This window comes from Ambystoma mexicanum, chromosome 1q (assembly GCF_040938575.1).
Source record: "Ambystoma mexicanum isolate Mex_15411 chromosome 1q, UKY_AmexF1_1, whole genome shotgun sequence".
Taxonomy (NCBI): Eukaryota; Metazoa; Chordata; class Amphibia; order Caudata; family Ambystomatidae; genus Ambystoma; species Ambystoma mexicanum.
In genome coordinates, this window is record NC_090922.1 from 1,119,828,921 (window position 1) to 1,119,850,052 (window position 21,132).

Below are 21,132 nucleotides of genomic sequence, written 5' to 3' on the forward strand. Positions count from 1 at the left end.
GCACGCGTATCTCCGACATAATACTTGCAATATTCTCCTTTGTCGTTTGCACATTCATACTATTGGTCTGCTCCGCCAGAATCTGGCCCCTCCTAAATTGTTGGTCTGTCCAAGCTTCTCCCAGAATGTGGCTTTGCTCTTCCTTTGCCCGATTTTGGTTAGGGTGCTGGTTGGGTTCTTGGGCAGGGTCCCCGGGGTTCCCACTGTTGCTTCTAGGTTTCCCCTTGTTGTTTCGGGGGGGTTTCTGGGCGTGTTGGCAGCGTATTTTCTTTTCCTCTCGCCCTGCCTTGCGGAGGGTGTGGGGGGCAGGTGGGGAGGCATACAGGCTTGCTTTGTTCCAGGTGGTGGAGGGGATCCCCTGTGTTGCATAGGCAGACTCAGCACTGCTGTCCGCTTCCAGCAGCACTCCAATGGACTCGGGACACCTGTGGCTACCTCCTGCACCCTCCAAATTTTTTTCTCTCTCTTCTGGTGCACTCTATTACTGTAATTAGTCAGGGCCCCTGGACCCGTCACTTTGGTGGTAATCTCTGGATCCTTGGAGGGTGGGTGCTGTGCTACCACCCGCTTGTAGCTCGCCCTGTGCCCTTATCACTGCTTTGTCCCCTGACGGTGACCAGTCCTCTGTAGGGGCTATGCTTCCTTTCTTGGGCTGTAGGTGTTTGCGCTGGGGGCTAATGAAATGTTTATATGCACCAAGTCATTGTGTCCCACTTTGTGTCCTTCCTTTCCTCTTTAGTTTCTCAATGCCAGGTTTGAAGGTAACTCGACTGCCCACAGCGCCCTTACAATTCCCGCCTCTGCTACCAGCCCTTTCCTGGCCTGGACTCTCTGCTGTGGTGCCGATATCTCGGTTAACGACCCCTCTCTTCCGAACTCGGAGCAGCCACGGGTTCCACTCATGCAACTTCTGCTGAGCCTTCCGTGCCCTCAGATTTCACTGGTCCTGCCTAGGCCGGTGATGCAACGTGGCGCGGAGCCCCTCCCGCGCAACACTCCTCTTTTATACTGTCTGGTGCTTGGCCGATCACACCGTCATTTGGCTGCTGCCCACCCACGCTGGTCCATACGTAGGCGGCCCCGGGCCCTCCACCAGCTCACCGGTCTTCATGCAGCCTTCAATTAATCTCTGAGGTGACCAGGCCCTTCTTTCATGGCATGGCTCAGGGACCAGCAGGCTTCCCCTTTCTGTGCTACCGCTCTCAACCCGCTGCAGGAATCCTTCCTTTCTAGGCAGCCCCCAGGCTCTGTGGCAGCTTATTCCTCTCGGAAGCATCAGGGTGTCAAAACCCACTCTTTATCATCTCTTTTCACTCCGTCGAGATGGGAGTCTTGAATCAGGTGGCCATTGCCATTGCGGTCCACGCCCCCAAGTGGTCTCCTGGGATGGCATCTTTGATGTCCTCGGTGTTAGTCTTAGCAGTGCACGTTGGTGGCGCAAGTTATGGTTGTTTAGCTAACCATAACTGGTGAATTTCTGAGGTTTTTCGGTTTTACTTGTAATCATAACGTCCCTTTAACACATTTTTTCTTCGAATTTCATAGGTTTTTGTTAGTGCAACTTAACCCTAACGTCCCTTTAACAAAAATGTTTTCAGAGAATTTCATGGTTTCTGTTCCAGTGCCTGCTATTTTCCTACAACTTATTAACATCATACTTAGCCCAAAATAGCAAAATGGTTGTCCTTTTTACAAAGTTTCACCTGCCATCTCCCACCTTCTAACATCATTGTTAACACTTCTCTACTTTTCCCACTGTTTTTGCTTCTGTCGATGTCCGCGAACATCTGACATCGCAGACCTTTCCGGACAGTGCCATGTGACCATGCGCTAACGTGCGGCATAAAGTCTCCATGAACGTGTCTGCACTTCGCGTTCCGGTCCTTGCAACAAGGACATTTCGGCACTGCATTTTCTACTGATTTAGGAACTTTCAAGCTCAAAATGCACCCTTGCACAGCGCCTACACCTATTCTTACTCATTATCCATCAACAATCTAGTACAAAGCACATACTTGGAGGAACTATGTATCTTAAAAATGGCATCGGCTATTGCCATCCTTCCACCCCAAGAGCCACCACCAGTTGAAGGACCCACACAACAAATAAAGCGCAGTATTTCCAAAGACAATGACGAGAACCAAGAATATGAGGTAGAGGAAGTGCCTACCTCTAGAACCAGAGATCATGGGTGTGGCCGGTCTGTAACACTGTTGGGAATGTACCAAAGGCAAAAGCCACAAAAGTGAAATGCCGTGAGTGCAACTTTGTACTTAGTTGCAGACTACCTGTACCTTACTCCTACGGGACCACCTCCATGCGCCACCAAAACCAAATCCAACGGCCGCAATGCTCTCAGAAAGATTGTTCTTTTCTTGGCAAGTAGTAGCCTCTCTTCCTCCACATCATATGCCCCAACTAGTACTGTAACCACAGAGCCTACTTTTTTGGGACACAAAATCCCACCAGCTACCTTGCAAGTAATAAAAGAGGCTGTTGATCCATATCTTTTGAAGACAACAGTCCTCTGTATATAATGCAGCACACCACTCTGCAAGGGGAAGCAACTTCGAAGTGCTTTTGAAGCTATAATCAAGGAGCATGAGAAACACTGGCCACTACCTTAGAAGTAACATGCGCGCAACATCTTCCCGTGTCCACCTGCCCCTCCATATGAGTGCTTGGTGTCTCTTCGCTCATTTTCCTCCCCACCTTACGTTCACACCTCTCCTGCAAATATAACGCTGTTATTCTTCCTCACAAGCCCTTGAATAATCAGTGCTTTCTAAGAAAATCTTTCTCCATAAGCATGTATGAAACTCATTGTGCCAAAACCAGCGCTATCTAAAAAACCCATTGAATTCCTTCAAACAATGAAAACAATTAAAATCAGATATAAAAGGAGAGCAAATTCTACACCTCTTTGCATATAATACTACACGAACAACCAAAATTGGATATGGAGTTAACCTACTCATGTGGTAATTAAAAAGTGTTAATTGTACTTCAAGAAATCTGGAGATCTCAAGTAACCACTTGAGGAGGAGCTATCCAACCAACATTATCAAAATTGAAGTCTATTCAAATGAAGTAAGCCATCAAACAAAAAAGAGCTAATCCTATAAAAAGCATTTCAAATGGAATATCGAATTATCTGTATATACATCAAATTAATTATGCTCCTAAAAAAGTGTAAAGTTCCTAGTCAATGTTGTGACCCCCGAGGGGTCTTGCTCTCAAAATCTCAGATATGGAACAAATTACTTACCTGTAACTGTTGTTCTCCAGCATGGGTCTGGCATGGATTCACATGCTCATGAATATTCCCCGTCGTCAGGCTGGGAATCCTCGGTAAAGAAAAATCAGTATCAGTTTCGTTTCTGATCGGTCTTTCGTAGTATTAACCAATCACTGATCTCTGCATCATACTGACCACAGCCAATGACTGCCATCTCCCTAAGCCCCGCCTCTGGCAGCCATCTTCAGATTTGGTAGCACGTGAAGTGGCAGTATGACCAAGTGAAGAGCCGCAGAGGGGTAGGCGGGAAGGTTCGCATGTGAATCCATGCCAGACCCATGCTGGAGAACAACAGTTACAGGTAAGTAACTTGTTCCTTCTCCAGCATGGGGTCTGGCATGGATTCACATGCTCATGAATAAAAGAATACATAGCAGTACACACATGCACAACCACGAGAGGTGGCAAAGGCTCAACATTAAGCATTACGTCCAAAACTCAACATTAAGCAATTCTTACCTCCTCACCAGGCTCACCTTAGGCGAACAGGTTGCGCAGCACTGCTTGGCCGACCCTGGACTCCTCCCTGGAATCCCGATCGACGCAGTAGAATTTCGTGAAGGTGTGCGTCGACCTCCACGTAGCAGCCCTGCAGATGTCCAGCAAGGGCACACCAGATAGGAACGCCGTGGTAGCTGCGATCGCTCTGGTGGAATGGGCTCTCGGACGGCCAGGCAGCTGTCGGTTTGCCAACCGATGACAGTACATGATACAGCCGGAGAGCCATCTGGAAATGGAAGCCTTCGAGAGAGCCTTCCCCTGATTGACAGGTCCAAAGTTCACAAAAAGTTGTGACGTCTTCCGAAAACTCGTTGTGCAGTCCACGTAGAACTTCAGCGCTCTAGCTACATCCAGCGAGTGCAAAGTCCTTTCAGCCGGCGACGAAGGCGACGGGAAGAAAACAGGCAACACCAAGGGTTTATTGAGGTGGAAGTCCGACGGCACCTTGGGCATGTAGGAGGGGTGCGTCCTGAGCACTACCCTCGTGTCGTGAAAAGTCAAGTACGGGGGCTTGCAGGAAAGGGCCTGGATCTCTCCCACCTGTCGTGCGGAGGTGATGGCCACAAGAAATGCTGTTTTCCACGACAAGAACTTCAACGGAGCTGAGTGCAGAGGCTCGAACGGAGGTCCCATGAGCTTGGTCAGCACCACGTTGAGCTCCCAAGCCGGGGCCGGGGCCTTCACCGGCGGGAACGATCTGAACAGTCCCTTCATGAATTCTTTCACCAGACGATGAGACCACAAAGACGTCTGTCCCGTGGTTCTGGTGTATCTGGAGATCGCAGCAAGATGAATCTTGATGGAAGAGTGCGCCAGTCCAGCCTTGGCCAGCGTCAGCAGGTACGGCAGTACTTGAGGAGCCGTAATCCGTAGAGGGTTAATAATCTGTGCATGGCACCAGACAAAGAACCTCTTCCATTTGTGTCCGTAGCATTTAAGAGTTGAGGACGCCCTGGCCTTTGCAAGAACCTCTCTGCAGTCGGCCGGTATGTCGTAACCTCCAAACTCTAACGCTGCAGGAGCCAGGCCTGCAAGTTCAGCGACTTCGGGTCGTGATGGAGGATGGCGCCTCCTTCCCTGGAGAGAAGATCCACGTCCACTGGCAGCTTGATTGACGGGGACGCTGACAAGTCCAGAAGGTCCGGGAACCATATCTGCCTCGGCCACGCAGGTGCGACGAGGATCCTCCTGCACCATGACCTCTTGAGCTGGTTGATGAGCCGGATCAGCAGCGGCAATGGAGGGAACGCATATAGGAACAGGCCCTCCCAGGGGAACGAGAAAGCATTGCCCATGCTCCTCGGCTGGGTAAACCTGCTGGCGAACCTCCGGCACTTGGAGTTCGTCGCCGTCGCGAACAGATCGATCTGCGGTGTGCCCCACCGTCGGAAGAGGCGGTCCACTAGATCCTGTCGTAGTTCCCACTCGTGGCACGAGTGCAGCTCTCTGCTGAGCTAGTCGTCGATGGTGTTTTTTATTCCTGCCAGATGAAACGGCACCAGAAACATCCCTTGGGCGACGGCCCAATGCCACAGATCCTGCGCCTCCTTGGACAGGGCTGGGGATCTGGTACCGCCCTGCTTCCTGATGTAGAACATGGTGGTGGTGTTGTCGGTGAAGATCCTCACCACCTTGCCCTTCAGGGACGGAAGAAAGGACCTGAGGGCCCAAAACACTGCACGGAGTTCCAGGACGTTGATATGGAGGGACGTCTCCGTCGGCAGTCAAAGGCCCCTCGCGTGCAGATTTTCGGTGTGCGCTCCCCACCCTTCCAGGGAGGCATCCGTGGTCACTGTCTTCTGCTGGCCCGGGGTCTGGAAGTCCATGCCCGCCGTCAGATGCGCACGGGTGCCCCACCACCGGATCGGTCGTCGGAAGCTCTCGTCGAGTGTGATCCTGTCCTCGAAGCTGCCCGTCGTCTGGATCCAGCGAGCGTCCAGGAACTCCTGTAACGGGCGCATCCGAAGCCTGCACAGGCGGATGAGATAAATGCAAGAAGACATCATTCCGAGGAGGGACTTGATGGACCTCACCCTGGCCGCGTCCGCAACCAGCATCCGCTGCACCTTGCCCAAGATGGCCCTCGTCCTTTCCTCCGACGGAGAGGCCAGAAACGCCACTGTGTCGAGCTTCGCTCCCAGAAACCGTGCGTCTTGCGCGGGCACCAGGTGGGACTTGGCGTAGTTTATGGAGAATCCCAGGTCCGTGAGTAGTTGGACGGTCCTCGCTGTGTGCTCCGCGGCGAGTTCCTTTGTCTTTGCTCGGATGAGGCAGTCGTCCAGGTAGGGGTAGACGTGGATCCCCTCCAGGCGCAGCCGCGCCGCCACCGGTGCGAGGCACTTGGTGAACACCCTGGGTGCCGACCTCAATCCGAAGGGAAGGGCTCTGAACTGGTAGTGACGCCCTTGGACCACGAATCTGAGAAACTTTCAGTGTCTCTTTAGGATGGGGATATGGAAGTAGACATCCTCCAAATCCAACGACGACAGGAAATCGCCCTCCTCCAGCTGACCCAAGACGTGCTGGAGGGTGACCATCCAGAACTTCTGTGCCTTGATGAATTTGTTCAGTGGTCGTAGGTCCAGGATGGGACGCCGTCCTCCTGTCTTCTTCTTCACGAGGAAGTAACTTGAGTAAACTCCGGAGCCCCGAAGCCTCTTTGGGACGAGCTTGATGGCGCCTTTCTTGAGCATCGCCTTTACCTCCAAGAGAAGTTGAGGGACGCGATGTTCCTTCCTGGCCACGGGGGGGACGCGCGGGCACTTCTTTAGAAACTCGAGCGTGTGACCCTGGCCCAGGGCGTCCAGCACCCAACGGTCGGTGGACTCCCACACGCTGAAGAAGTTCGCCAGCCGGCCTCCCACCGGGATGCTTCGGTGGGGGCCCGACCCCACGGCCGGTTCAGTCCTGCTTCGACGAGGCTTTGCCGCCTTTTCCTCCCTGGCAACGACGGCGGGGTCCGCCCGACTTGCCTCGTCCCCTGTAGGCTTCCTGTGACGACAAACGGGCTGCTTGACGGTAGGTGCAATATCCGCCGCCGGAACCTTTGGAGGCACCCTGCTTGCCTCCGGCGCTCCGAAAGGGCGGCCATCGTTGCTGGAGAACACCAAGAGCCTGGGCCATCTCCGTGTCCGTCTTGATGGCTTGTAGGAAATCGTCCACCGTTTTCCCAAACAGGTTGCTCCCGTCGAATGGCATGTCCAAAACTCTGGTCTGCACGTCCTGCCGGAAGTCCGTTGCCTTGAGCCATCCACGCCGTCTAAGGCACACGCCGTTGCCCAACTGGCGAAAACCAGTGTCAGCGATGTCCGTCGCTATCGTAATGGCGTGGTCCGACGCCACTTCTCCTTCCTGCAAGATCTCTAGAGCCTCCGCCCTCTTGTCATCCTGTAGGAAGTCCAGCAGGGGGGCGATCTTGTACCACAACTCCCAGTCATAGCGGGCTACGATGGCTAAGGCGTTTGCAGCCTTAATCATCGTCGCTGCCGGTGAGATGACTGTGTCCCCTCGCCGTCCGGTGGGGAGGTCGACATAGAGGCCAAAGCCCCCCCCGCTTTCTTCCTGGCCGCTGCGGAGACGACCGAGTCCTGGGTCGGCTGTGCCGAAGGCACAAGGGGGCCGTGTCCGGGACCCGGTACTTCTTCTCGTATCGATCCTTTCTCGCAGGCGTTGTGGATGGGTTCTTGAGGAGGGCGAGACCCTCATCCCAGATATCGTCCAGTAGAGGTACAGCAAGGACCATCTTCCTCTTGGTCTCGCGCTGTTGATAAAGGAAACCTTCCTTCTTCTCTTACGGGCAGAGCTGGAAAAGCGCGGATGCCCTGGCGATCATGGCATGAAACTATCCAATCTCGTCGGGCGGGGAGGCCCGGGGAGGAGGTGACGACGGAAGATCCTCGTCGTAAACCTCGTCGTCTGTACCCGTCGCGGCCGTGTCCGTCCCCGTATCATCCCCACGGGTCATGGACGGGGAGGAGGGCTGAGCAGGGCGCAATGGTTGAAAAGGAGGTGAAGGATGAATCCTTCTCTTAGGAGGAGGGCTCCCAGAAGGGCCTGGCTCCGGGTCCCCCATCGGGAGCGGTTCCTCCGTTGGTGGTAACGGCAATCTCGTCCTTATCTCCGAGCATAAGGACTGTATAGCCAACAAAATGGCCGCCGAGTTGTCTTGCGGCACTGGTTGAGGGGATTCCGACGGGCGGTCAGGGGCCTCGTCGGCACCCTCGACGTTCTCGTCGTCTCCTACGTCGGGATCCCTCCCGACGGGCTGGTCTTCTTCCACGCCAATGCCGTGGCTTAAGACTTCGATCAGCTCCTCTTCAGAGGTTGAGGCCGAATCCACCACGACCTCCTGCCCCCCCTTTTTCTTCTCCGTCGGAGGTTTCACGGGGGTCCTGTCGATGGGCTTGAAAGAGGACTCCCTCCGCGGTGGCAGGGAGACTCTGAGCCCCGAAGTCGCCTCCACTGGTGTAGCCTCCACAGGCTGAGCCAGGGCTGCCGCGACTGTCTCGATAGAGGCCTTGGCAGGGTGGATCAAGGCTTTCACCACCTTAGGTGCGCTCACCGCCTTCTCCTTGGGGCCTTCGAGCTCGACCGGGGTCTCTCCAGGAGCTTCGCCGGGTGCTCGGCCTTCCTCTTACCCGAGCCAGAGCGTTGGCTCGTGGTTGATGGCGCCGGGGAGGTAGCGCCCTGCCTGGCAGCCGTAGAGCCCGACCGTTCGGCGCTTCCGGTGCCAGCGGACTCGCGGTGCTTGGCCTTCTGTTGGACCCCCGTCGCCGGGGCGCCCTCAAAGGTCTTAGAAGACCACTCGGACTTCTTCTTCTTCTCGCCTGACGGGCTTTTACCTTCCAGCCAGTTGGCGAGACGCAGATGGCGGTCCTTCATGGTCCGCTCAGACATATTGCCGCAAAACGCACAGTCCTTCTCCACGTGCGTCTTGTCCTCATGCAGGCAGTAGAGGCAAAGGGAGTGTTCATCCTCCTTAAAGACATTCTGAAGCTGGCATCCAGGGCAGACCCTCAACAGCTTTCCGGGCGTCGAGCTTCCCTTCTCCTGGGCCATGACCGAGATGGGCCTTAGAAACTTCTGGAGTCCTCCAAAAGCGTGGCTCGACGAAATCTTCACCCTTGAGGGGAGTAGAGGAATCCGACACGGGTCCCCGTTGATCGGATAAAGAAACGGTGGAGCTTGAGGCTCTTTTGACCGAAAAAAAGAGAGAATTATCCTATGAAAAAAGCAAGAAAATGCACTACAGCTCGAGAGCAATAGCACGAGGATCCCAACACATGAACGTGTGGTAAAAATCTGAAGATGGCTGCCAGAGGCGGGGCTTAGGGAGATGGCAGTCATTGGCTGTGGTCAGTATGACGCAGAGATCAGTGATTGGTTACTACTACAAAAGACGGATCAGAAACAAAACTGATACTGATTTTTCTTTACCGAGGATTCCCAGCCTGACGACAGGGAATATTCATGAGCATGTGAATCCATGCCAGACCCCATGCTGGAGAAATCGAGTTTCTTGTTCTCTAAGCAGTTTTTCTCTATTCCCCACCACCTGTGTCCAATCTCAATTTTTATGTAATCCAAAAAATGAAAAGTCAAAACATTTCCCATCATGGCTTTCCCAGAAATGTTTCACTGTGGGATACAAGAAGTCTTGGTTTTTAATGGTCCTCACATGTTGCAAAATCTGTATTTTTAGTTTGCATTTAGTGCAGCCCACATACCATTTACTGCACGTACACTTCAATACGTACACAACATAATCCGACTTGCACATGATCTTCTTTTTGTGGTCTATGATAGACTTTAGAACCGGATGTTGATATGTGGTGCAATCATATGCAAATTTGCAAACTTTGCATCTTGTGCACTTATGTAATCCCTTATTTCTTTGTTCGAGCCAAGTTACTGGTTTCATTTTCCATAAAACTGCTCACCAAATTATCTTTGATGGATTTAAATTTCCAAAAGCTGATATTCGGGTGTGTACCCAGTGTTTAAGATCAATGTCTACCATCAGTACATTCCAGTGTTTCTTTAGGAAGATCTTTACAGATTGTCCGTAGGTCAATACTTTCTTTTTTCTGATTGTTTTCTATGTTGATTCGATCCAATAAAAGTGTTGACCTACTGTGTTAAGAACATATGACAAGGTTAAGGTCTATATATACAGCACCTTTTGCATTTTAATATTCTGACCGTCAGCAAACAAAACCACCTACTCAATACTTCAGATTTTAGATATTTTGAGGATATTACTCATAAGCACCACACACTTTATATCAAGTAATGGAATAGTGTTTGGATAAAGAATACTGCACATGAGCAGTATGCACTATAATATGAGAACCGAAAATAGCATCGAGATATAGCACACAACACTTTATGAAATTGCGTATCTTATTACTATGCACTTTATAAGCATACAGAATTTTCTCAAGTGAGGGAATATGCCTTTTAGGAATTTGCATACTGATGTGTGTGGTTTGCCGAAAAGGATTGCTATTCTATTTTCTTATATTCTATGTTTAGAACACTATTATTTAGTGACAGGAATGTTAAAGCCATCTAAGTGAGCACTAGATTTTAAAAAAATGTGGGCAACATAGACTGAGAAATATGTATTATATATTTTATAAGCATGCAGCATTTCTTGAGGGTTTACGATATAATCATACATAAACATAGAAGCAGATGTAGCAAATAGAAAAATATCAAAAGGGAGAAATACTGCTACCCATGTACTGATAGGGACTGTATATAAGATTTAGTGTATTATTACATAACTGCTTTGCAATTCACGAGCTCGCCCCTTGGGTACCTTTTCCGGTCGGATGCACCTTCCATCGACTTGCTTGGATAAATAAATAAATGGCACTAGAGTAGTTAACAGTGGACACTGTTAATCAGTGTTATTCTCAACTTCTGCTGGTTTGGTCTCTTTCCAGGTCTCATGTCATGAGCCCTGACAGGATAGTGTCTCAAAACAGGATAGCCAGACACTTTTCACGATTGCTAGATCATTACTTTTTACGAACCAGATGCATTCAGACTCCAATGGTTCATTTAGATAGGCGAGTTCTTACTTCAATAACATTTATAGGCACCCATTTTAGCTTTATGCTGGAGGGGCTGTCGGTTGTTGGGTATTCACAGTTTCGTACTAGGGATCGTACTTATCCCAGTTCCTTTTGTCTCTCTTCGTTTCCACAGATACATTTAATTATGTCTGTGGTTGGATTGAACTTGGCACTCAGGAAATTATTTCCAAGTTCCCATTTGGTTGAGTCTACGGTATATATAATTTTCTCCCCCTTGCCTTTTATATTGAACTTCAGATTGGTTGAGTTGGGAGGTTGGTTTGGTCAGGGATTTTAGAGTTCTAATTTTTGTGTTTTATATTTTGTTGTTGTTGTAGAATGGGTGTCTTTGCATCATCACAAAATTGCTGCCAGAATAATATTGCTATACAAGAACACGTTGTGATATCCAAGCAGCATTTATTATCAACTTGAATTAGATATTGTTTTAATGATTTTTTAGTGCTTTGTCTGGAGGAAGACTACCATCAGTCTTTCATGACTAGATTTAGAAAAGCATTGAAAGAACCATTCTGAGGATATTTGGGTGTCATGTTTGATAGCTCCTTCTTGTCCCCATAACCTGCAGTTGACACTGTGTACTTTAATCTCGATGAATTCCTGTTGCACTTGTTTTGCACTTTATTGCATGCCTTTGAGAGTCACAGCCTTACTCCTTGTGAACTTTGTCTCACGTGGAGGAAGTTCTGTTTCTCTCATAGCATGGATTCAACAGCTCATTTGCACTGTTACGTCTTAGGGACTGTGTTTCCCATGATGCCTTGTGCTTTTTAACCAATACCTGATGTATTGTAGGAACTATATTATGAACATTTGGGTATACAGTTTATGTTTATAATGTCAATAAAAATCGAATATACGTTGGCTCTCTTGTTTTCCTAACCATGTCCTACCCTTCAATGAACCACTAGAAGTCGACCATATACATTAAATTATTATTTTGAAGGTTCTGTGCGACGTACCCCACTTTTGCACCAAAACCACCAAAGGCCCACTTCCATGAACCTGGTGGGATTTTGGGGGCCCATACGGCTCAGGACTAGTTGTAACATTGCATGGTCACTTGAGCTCGTTTTCACTATATTCAAATCAACCACCTCTTCAGCCACACAGTTCTTCAGAAAAATGTAATCAATGGTGGATGATGAAAAAGCATTTGCCCAGGTCGGAACCCCTGAGAGAGATCCCTCAAAGTGTAGATTTGTTTGCAAAAGGGTCCTAGAAAGACATTTGAACCAGATCTTGCCACAGTCGTCCCTACTTGACAAATGAATAGACGGGGCAACACTACTATCATCATCAAGCTCATCCCAACCACCATCCGTTACCACACACTTGCAATTGAAATCTTCAGCCAAGATGACAAAACCATCAGAGTAATTAAAAGACCAGTCTATCAATGCATTCTCAACATCATGTAGGACTTTGTCCAAGGCCATGCTTATAGGATTAAAGTAAAGGTTAATTATCAAGACTGCTTTTGTTGATGCATTTCCCCAATATTACAGATCTTCTCCATCAGGATGGCATCAGAGTTTATAGATAATTTCTCAGTCCCATGAAATGTTTTGATTTTCAGAGCTTTGAACAGTCCTCCCATAGGCCTCCCCCTCGATCTTTTCTAAGGGAATGTGTAATGAGATGAATACACATCTCATATCAGGGTAGTCCTGAGCCAAGTCCCTTGGAAGAGGATGATGCGAATTTGTCCAAGAGACTCTTCTTGTCCTTGGTCAGAAAGGAGTTGTTTCAGCATAGGAGTTGCCCTGTATCCGTAAAAGCCAGGTCGACATCCTGCTGAGGCTGGGAGAGCTGAAGCAAGCCAGCCCCAACACAGAGGATCAGACTCTTATTGGACATATCTCCTCTGATCTTGATCGAAATAACAGGTTTCTGTGATGCTGGGCCACTGATTGTCTTTTTGGCTGGCCCCTCCCTGGCTGCCTGGTCACATTCAAAGCCTTTCAGAAGGATTTCCTCTTGCTGTCCGACCACCAACCTCTCAATCATATTGGAGTGGAAATGAACAGCACATTTCCCCAGGAGAGCACGATCAAATAAATTAAACTTTTGATCGGATGAGGAGATTGAACTTAACTCCGGAACAGTGGACAAAAGAGCTAGACAATCTACGTCGATTTAGAGAAATGTTCCAATCATCATCAAACAAAGATTAAAAAAAAAAAAATCAGGATCTGGCCATCACTCTTCCTAGGCAGTGAGCAGTCGCAGTATATACATTCGACCCCTTCTCTAGATATTCAAATCGCGATGGCCAGCCATTGCGCAAAGTACTTTTAATCAGAGTTACATGATCAAATGTTTGCTTTTTCTGTTTTTCGTTGGACTCTGGGTCACTGTAGGGCTTCTGTTTGCCCAACTGGACGACTCCTTCCAGTGACTCACATAGGTTAGCCCCCTGTGGTCTCCCAGCAGCAGCAGCTATCATTGGTCCCATTGAATCACAGAAAACAGGCCTGGGCAACTTTTTGCTCTTCTTAGATTTTTCGAAGTGAGTGAGGTACATCAGAGAGAACGAGGATGCCTCAGTGCAGAGTCGTCTTGCATGTGTACACCATTTTCTACAGCATTGGCAGTTGCCATCAAGGTCTGTGAAGAGTCATTCTTTCTAGAGGCTATTCTCTTTGCAGCAGCAAGAATTTTCAACAAATATTTTCGTGACCCTTTCCTTGTAGATTTTGTTTGATCTTAGATTTCTTTTCGCTACGAGAAATCGAATCCGACTCATTGTTTAAGGATTGATCAACCAAAATGCCAGCATCCGGTTGCACAACCTCCGTAGATACAGGTTCATCAGACACTCAAATTTCAGTTTTAGATGTCGCGCCAGATTTTGGGGTATGCAGATTACAAACAGGGGAGGCAATAGCAGCACTATGCTGCTTAGTTTCATTCTGAAGACTGTCCTCATCTCGTTCAGTGCCCCCGAGTTCATTCTAACTTCATATGCCACGTGTCAAAGTCAAATGAAAGATTGCAGCACTAGATTTAGATTTGCAAGTGTGCTTTCACCCGGAGGCATGATAGCTGGAGTCATCATTGTGGAACGGAACCTTTGTCACTGGGGCATCATTAGAAATACAGGTTGCCGGTACAAGTGAGTCAGGAATTTCTTCACAGGAAGCCTCGCATTCTAAATGGGCATGGGGACACACCGAGACGGTCCTGTATACTTTCAATTGCTTGGATTTCATTTTCCAAACTCACACAAGCTTCAAATACAGAGGTGTTCATGTTGTGTTCCACTTGAGATAAAACTGGACCAGATATATCACAGTCAATGGTATTCATTTTAGCTGCTATCGCCAAGGAAGAGATTGTACCCCCAACTGACCTGCAATATCGTTTTCCGTGGCTTCAGGGGAAGAAAGAGGAAAGGTTTCCCTTATCTGTGCCAACCATAGCAGGATCTTCTGGTAGTAAAAATGTAGCAATAGCAGGTTCCAATGGAGTGACGTTTTCACTCCTAAGGGGGTTTCTCTTATTTTTCCACTGAATTCTCAAAGTAAGTATGCCCAGTCTGCAGGGATCAAAGGAAATTACCCTGCTGTCTCCCAGATGTTGGGCAAACTCGCTGTGCAGAGCACTGAGCCAAGACCCTGCCCAGTGTCTCTGGTGGACCGTTTGTGAGGGGCTGGGTAATAAAAACAGACAAACCATGGCTTTATGCGCGATGACAGGGGCCAATGTAGCACTCGCCGTCCAGGAGAATCACAATATTTACTACCGCTGAAAGCACAACTTGTGTACTACTGGCCAGCATGCCTTGAAAATTAAATATCAACGGTCTCTCGGGTTGTTTAAATATCAAACTATCATGGGGACTGAAGCACAGACTTATGGAGACAGCCACCAGGCCGCCTGACTGCCCAACAGCAATAATTATTGGTTTGCTTCCCTCCACCTGCCAACGCTTTTGCAAGTGCTCTGCAATAGAATGCAGGTAGGCTGATAGGCAGGATGCAGAAGCGCTCACTGTGTAGAAACCATTATGCAAGATGAAGGCGACAGTCAATTGACACAGGCCCCAAAAGGAGGAAAATACTCTGATGAAACCTTTGTAGCATCCATACTGAAACTTGGCCCAAGTGGCATGAAACTGCTGCACTTAAGCAACGTACAGAGAAGCAGAGTGTAAAAATAAATCGGCCCATATCAAACCATTTCAAAAAGACAAGCCTATACTACAGATTAAAAATAGATTATGCAACTGTTGCCTGGGTCCATAATCATTGTATAGAAATCCCTTTCTAAAACATGGTGGTGCTATTGTCGTGTGCTGTAAAGGAAAATAACTAACATAAAAGCCCAATTAGTAAAGCAGACAAACTTAAAAGTACAACGGATAAGTGTAAATGTCACTACATACACTGCAACATCCGCAATGTGCATGTGCCGAATCTGCTTCCACAGCTCATCATCTTCTTCAAGATGCGCTTCTTTCTCCTGACCTTGCGATCCTTCTGTTTTATACCTATTAAATATAAAAAATGCAACAACCACATTTAAAAGTGATAACTATCAATACAGATATCTTGCGTTTAAATGAGGTTAGATATCTTACATTTGGAGAACTGATTTCAGGGACCAATACCCCTTTCACAAAAGCAGTCCATCCATACAGAAACAAATAACTAAGGGCGCATTGCAAGAATTTTCAATTACATTACATAGAATTACAATGTTATATTAGAGGTAAGATTACATAATGGGACTGTGCAAACAAAGCTTCAGTACATCATAAAACAGAATATATACAGAAGGTTATTTACAGAGATACAGATACAGCACAAGTGCTGTTTACAAGGTCCTAGTTTCGGACATCTAAAGTTGTGGTAGGTCTTTGGAGGGGAGCCAATGTTTGGTATTTTTCCTGAAATTGTAGAAGGATTGGTCTGCTCTTAGGGTAGTAGGTAGCAAGTTCTAAAGTTGGGCAGCCATGATGGGAAAGCTACTGCCGCCTACTTTTTTCTATTTCAACTTGGGGACTCTTACGCAGAAGGAATTAGAAGTCCTCATAGGTCGTGTAGAGTTATTTTTGGTGAATATTTCTGTTAGGTATTGAGGGGCTGAGTTGTTGAGACATTGTAGGTTTTAAGTTGTATTCTATCCTTGATGGAAAGCCAATTATTATTCTGCATGAACAATGAGATATGTTGTCCTCTGGAGATACCCAAGGCTGTTCTAAGTGTGTTGTTCTGAAGAATTTGGAGTTTGACAATGTATTTGGTGGCACCTATATACAGTGCGTTGCAATAGTCTAGTATTGAAAGTATTAGAGCTCTAGCCAGCGTAATGCAGCTTTCAGTAGAAAGAAAGGGTTTACAGGCGTGGATCAGCTTACAAGTGTAAGCTGTCGCCGTAGCACTGACTTGTTTGCGCAAGCTCAAGGAAGAGTCTAAGTAGAACTCCAAGGTTTTTAGCTCCTTCGCCACGTTGATGCCATTATCATCGATGTTAAAAGAAATGTATTGATTACTAAGTTTCTTCCGATTGGATGGTGTAGCTAGAAGCAGCAACTCAGTCTTCTCATCATTCAGACACAGACCATGTGAGGCCATCCAGGCCTGTATGATGAGCTACATTTTGTTAACCAGTGCCATATCTTGGTCATAGTCGCCATTCAGAGGTATGAGGATCTGGGTGTCATCTGCATAGTTTGTGTAGGTGACACCCAGAAGGTCCAAGTCATCAAACAATGGTTTGGTAAAGACATTATACATTGTAGGCGATACACAGGATCCTTGCGGGACTCAGCAAGTTTTGGGGATAGTTCAGCTGCTGCCAATGGTGAGAAGACTTTCATAGATCTGTTATTCAAGAAAGATTGGATCCATGCCGTTGCTTCTGTGGAGAAATGGGCCGCTGTTGATGATTACAAAGCACCTTATGATCAACCAGATCAAAAGCGGCTGATAGATCTAATCGGACTAAGAGGATCTTTCAGGTGGTCAATCTGGTTCTTCAGGTCAATCAGAGCTGTTTCTGTGCCATGTTGGGGTCTGAAGTCAGATAAGTCCTAGTAGATTGTTGGTCTCTAAATATGATTGTATCTGGATATAGGCTGCTTTATCAATAATCTTCAATAGAAAGGGGACTCTTGTGATAGGTCTATAGTTTGTAGGGATGCTAGATTCCAGGGAGAGTTTAAGAAGTGGGAGTACCCATGAGTACTTCATGTTAGTGGGCACACTGTGTGCGGAAAGATGAGTTGATTAGTTCACTGGCAGCTTCTTTGATTGTAGATGCTGGGCAAGTATCTCCCTGGCATCTGGATGGTTTGAGTGAGGCTATAATATTTTCCACTTCTAGGGTGGACACTTGGGTAAATATAAATTGCTGTAGAGGTTTAGGAGAGTTAGGACAGGATTTCAAGATATTTATTTGAGTTGGAAGGTTGCGTTTTTTTGTAGCTATTTTGTTTTGGAGAAGAGCGATCTTGTTATCTAATGCCTCTTGGATCTTGGTGCACCAAGTTTTGTCCTTATTGCACTTGTCTGTTGGAGGGGTGGAAGATTCAAGATTCCAGTTCTCTTAGTATAACAGAGTTCTCTAGTACTAGAGCTGGCTTTGCCAATCTTATCGTTATAGGTGTCGCGTTTAGCTAGAAGAATTTCTGCTTTGTAGTTGGCTATGATTTTGAGTAGGTTATCCTTGTTGGCTGAAGTAGGGTTATTCTTCCAAGTGGTTTCCACATTTCCTTTTTTCATTCCGCAAAGCTTTTTTAGTTTGGGCGTAAACCAGTTATTCAAGTGTGCTTTTGGTTTGCCCCCTCCAAAATTTTAGAGGTGCGATTTTGTCTAGGGCGATACTATTTTTGTACAGTTCTACTAATTCTGCCGGATCAGAGGAGGTAGGTAGGGGATTAAGTATGGGCCTGAGAAAGGGCCCAGGTTTGCCCACTGTGATATTCCTTTTGTTTCTGGTAGGAATAGGTGGAGCAATAAAGTTGTCTTTATTAGGAAGTGCAGAATCTTGGATAGTAAAGGGGAGTAGGGAATTGTCAGTCCAAGGGTACGGTTCAATAGAGGTTATGGCCGTTTCACAATTGAGGTCAGCTACCCAGTCTATGGTTCTTCCTTTTTCATACGTGGGGTGAAGAACCCTTTGTGTAAGGCCTAGTTCAGCCAGGGAATTCGCCATAGCCAAGGCAGGTTGATCATTAGGGTTGTTGAATCCAAGATTAAAGTCACCTAATATTAGGGTTTGCGAAGAAGGCTTAGTATTAGTGGATAGAAGGATATCATCTTCCTCAAAGGAGCCGATGGGTCCAGAAGGTCTGTAAATCAAGTGAGCCGTTATAGTGCACGAGTTGGTGAGAGGCGGTTTAACCGTCAGCGATTCGCTTGACGTTGCAGGGGAGTGTGTGGAAATTCGAGGTCCCAGGGGTAGATTTGCAATAAATGCAATCCTGCTGCCTCTAGCGGATTCTCTATCAGATCTAAGGATTGTATAGTTGTCCGGAGTAGCAATTAGGAGGGATGGGCCTGCAGCTGCATGTAGCCAGGTATCTGTTATTGCTAGGAAATCCATTTTTTTAATCAATAATCAAATCAGCAATGCCTGCTGCATGAGCAACCAGAGATCTAGCATTGATCATTGCCCCTTTGATTAATGTAGGAGTGTTGCTTTGGGCATTGATGACAGACGTAGTAGATATCAGACTAGCTCTATTGAGGATTTTGTGGATTTTAGGTAAGGCTTTCTTCAGACCCTGTGATTGGCTATTATTGGGAGGAAGGCCAGATGGTATTGTGTACGTTTTGCCCAATCTGGAGCCAAGTCTAGCATTTGACTGATGTAAGGCGTGGGAGGTTGGGCACCAGTATGGGGGGAGACATTCTGAGACGCTAGGGTGGTGTCTAGTCTACTGAAGGTTTCTCCTAGTGAGTTGATAACAGGGTTATTGTAGTTGTTAAAGGCGTTAGATTCTTGCAGAGCTTTGGAGGCTCTGATAGGTGTACGTATGGTCAAAGGTTTCAAGGGGGGGGGGGTGGTAGGAATAGGGTAGGCTTAGTCCAGTCCGGAGTTATCAAAGGTGGTTGGAATTTGGTAGGCTTAATCCAGTTTACACTGTTTGTTTGAATGGACATGGTGACAAGACCTCTTTGCTTGTGTCGGCGTCTTGGCAAGTAAGAGCTGGGTCTTAAGATGACGGGTGATATCAACTAGTGAGGCGATAATGGCATTTAAGGTGATGATCAGAAATGTAACGCCGATATTGAGGATAGTGGCATAAATATTTGTTAAAAGGAAGTAGAACTAATGCAGGCCACAGACCTTCAATGCAGGGGGGGTCACTCTAGGCTACCCGGAGTTAAGCGACAATAGTGAAGTTCTAAGGTGCATATATGGCAATTGGCATGAGATACGACTGTTGGATATAGGTTACTGTAGCAAGCATCCCCAAGGCGGCTAATATAGTAGTACGCAATAGTGATTGTCACTACATTCACATTTGGGAGTCATTTCATCCTTTCCAGGGTGAAGTATCACAACTGTATTCACTGCAACGGGATATAGGATAGGGCTGAAGATTAGAGACTGAGGGAGACTCCGAAGCTGAAGAGAAGTGGTCTTTTTGAACTAAGTAACAGATTCAAAGAGCCGTACTTGGATGAAATGTTGTCAGACTGAAAGGTCAACTAAAATAAAAAAAGGGATTGGAAAAAACAGAAAGGAATATTTTAAGGGATGTTTGTGATTATGGGGTTTCCTCCCTCTAAAATGAACACTTTTAAAACACATCAATAAGCGACTTAGAGGCGCTACAATCCCCTCCTAAGAGTCCAGTCTTGGCTTGTCACAATTTCACATGCCATGCCCAGGAATACTTTCCTGCAACAGCCACACCAAGATTTGACCCATATCAAATTTGCCACCGAGTAGCAACTGATCCAACATTGTCGAGAGAAGCCATTTAAGTTCTAAAAAAAAAAATCACAAATGTTTTTAAAAAGAAAAGTGATGTTTAAAGCTCTATTCTTTCCTGTAACTACTCCCACACTTGCTGAGCCATCGGGATATATACTAACCAACCACTGTGTGCTGCTCCTTCACTAATATTGACGGCCAGAGCACATCACTGAATGGATAATGTCAGTTGCCTACCACGTTCCTCAGGAGTTTTGTGTTTTCCCTTTCTGAGGATGGGGAAGTAGGTACCCTGCAGGCAGATGGACACCACAAGAGTATGCCGTTCCTGAATGAGCAATATAATGCACTAAGGAGTTACCATGCTTAAACTAGATTTTCTTACAAATCTGTTGCAATATTTAAGGGCCAGAATGAGCCTGACACTGGATACCCTTTCAATGGCACCTTTTGTTGGTAATGACATCTTTCACATTCTTATTTAAATTTCACCTGATGAGGTTGTGGTGAACACAACTGTAGAGGAGGTCCCAAATACAGCCCGCACTCCAACCGTCCATTTTGAAGTACCAGGAACCTTCACACCGAGATATGCGACGTATGATCAGCAAATAAACCAGCAGAGAGCCGCGGTGGGGCTCTGCCCAATACCCATCAGAAGAACGATGCCCATTGAAGTACCGGTACCAAGGAAACCATGGAGAGTAAGGTACCCATTGAGAAAGCCATATCAACAAATGAGACGAAATGAAGATCATCTAAATACAGTCCTGAAGAAATCTATAAAAGAAATGATGACCAGAGAATGACAAAGAGACAAAACGCCTTGCATAAGGATATCAGAGTGTTCGAGTTAGAGGATTAGAGTGTGGAGGCGATGTCAAATGAAAGCTGTAAGCATGGCAAAGATATTTGACCAGTTTACACGTGTACATATGCTTGGAACCTCAAGAAAGCTAATGGAATCGTACGGCTTGCTATGCTTAGTAGAGGGATAGTGGGGCAAGTGCCATATACATATCTACCTCAAATAAAGCACTTTATATGAAGTATACTTCCACTTTGCACAAAAAGCAGAATCAACAAAAATTACTAAGGCCATTCGAGAAAGGTTTCACATTCAACGACATCAGGAGCTGAGCGGCAGAAACGAAACTCAGCCGAGGTAAATCGTGCCTAGGAAACGAAGGTCGTATCCATCAAAATGAACGAGCAGTAGCTACAATTAACTGAAGCAAGGACCAGAATATACTGCTTTGAAGGGGCAAGATAAGAAGGCAAAGGCAGGTGGTGGGTGAACATAAAATCAAATACACTAATTGTTGAAGAAAAAGC

The 21,132-nt window shown here is 47.0% G+C and overlaps 1 protein-coding gene across 1 annotated transcript in view; it reads right to left on the reverse strand.

The window, feature by feature from the left end:
* Positions 1-21,132, reverse strand: part of STXBP3 (syntaxin binding protein 3) — a 639,289-nt gene that overhangs the window by 436,850 nt on the left and 181,307 nt on the right. The window contains exon 10 of the mRNA XM_069641861.1: positions 15,293-15,397. Coding sequence (XP_069497962.1) covers positions 15,293-15,397 — 105 coding nt within the window. The remainder of the gene's footprint in view (positions 1-15,292; positions 15,398-21,132) is intronic.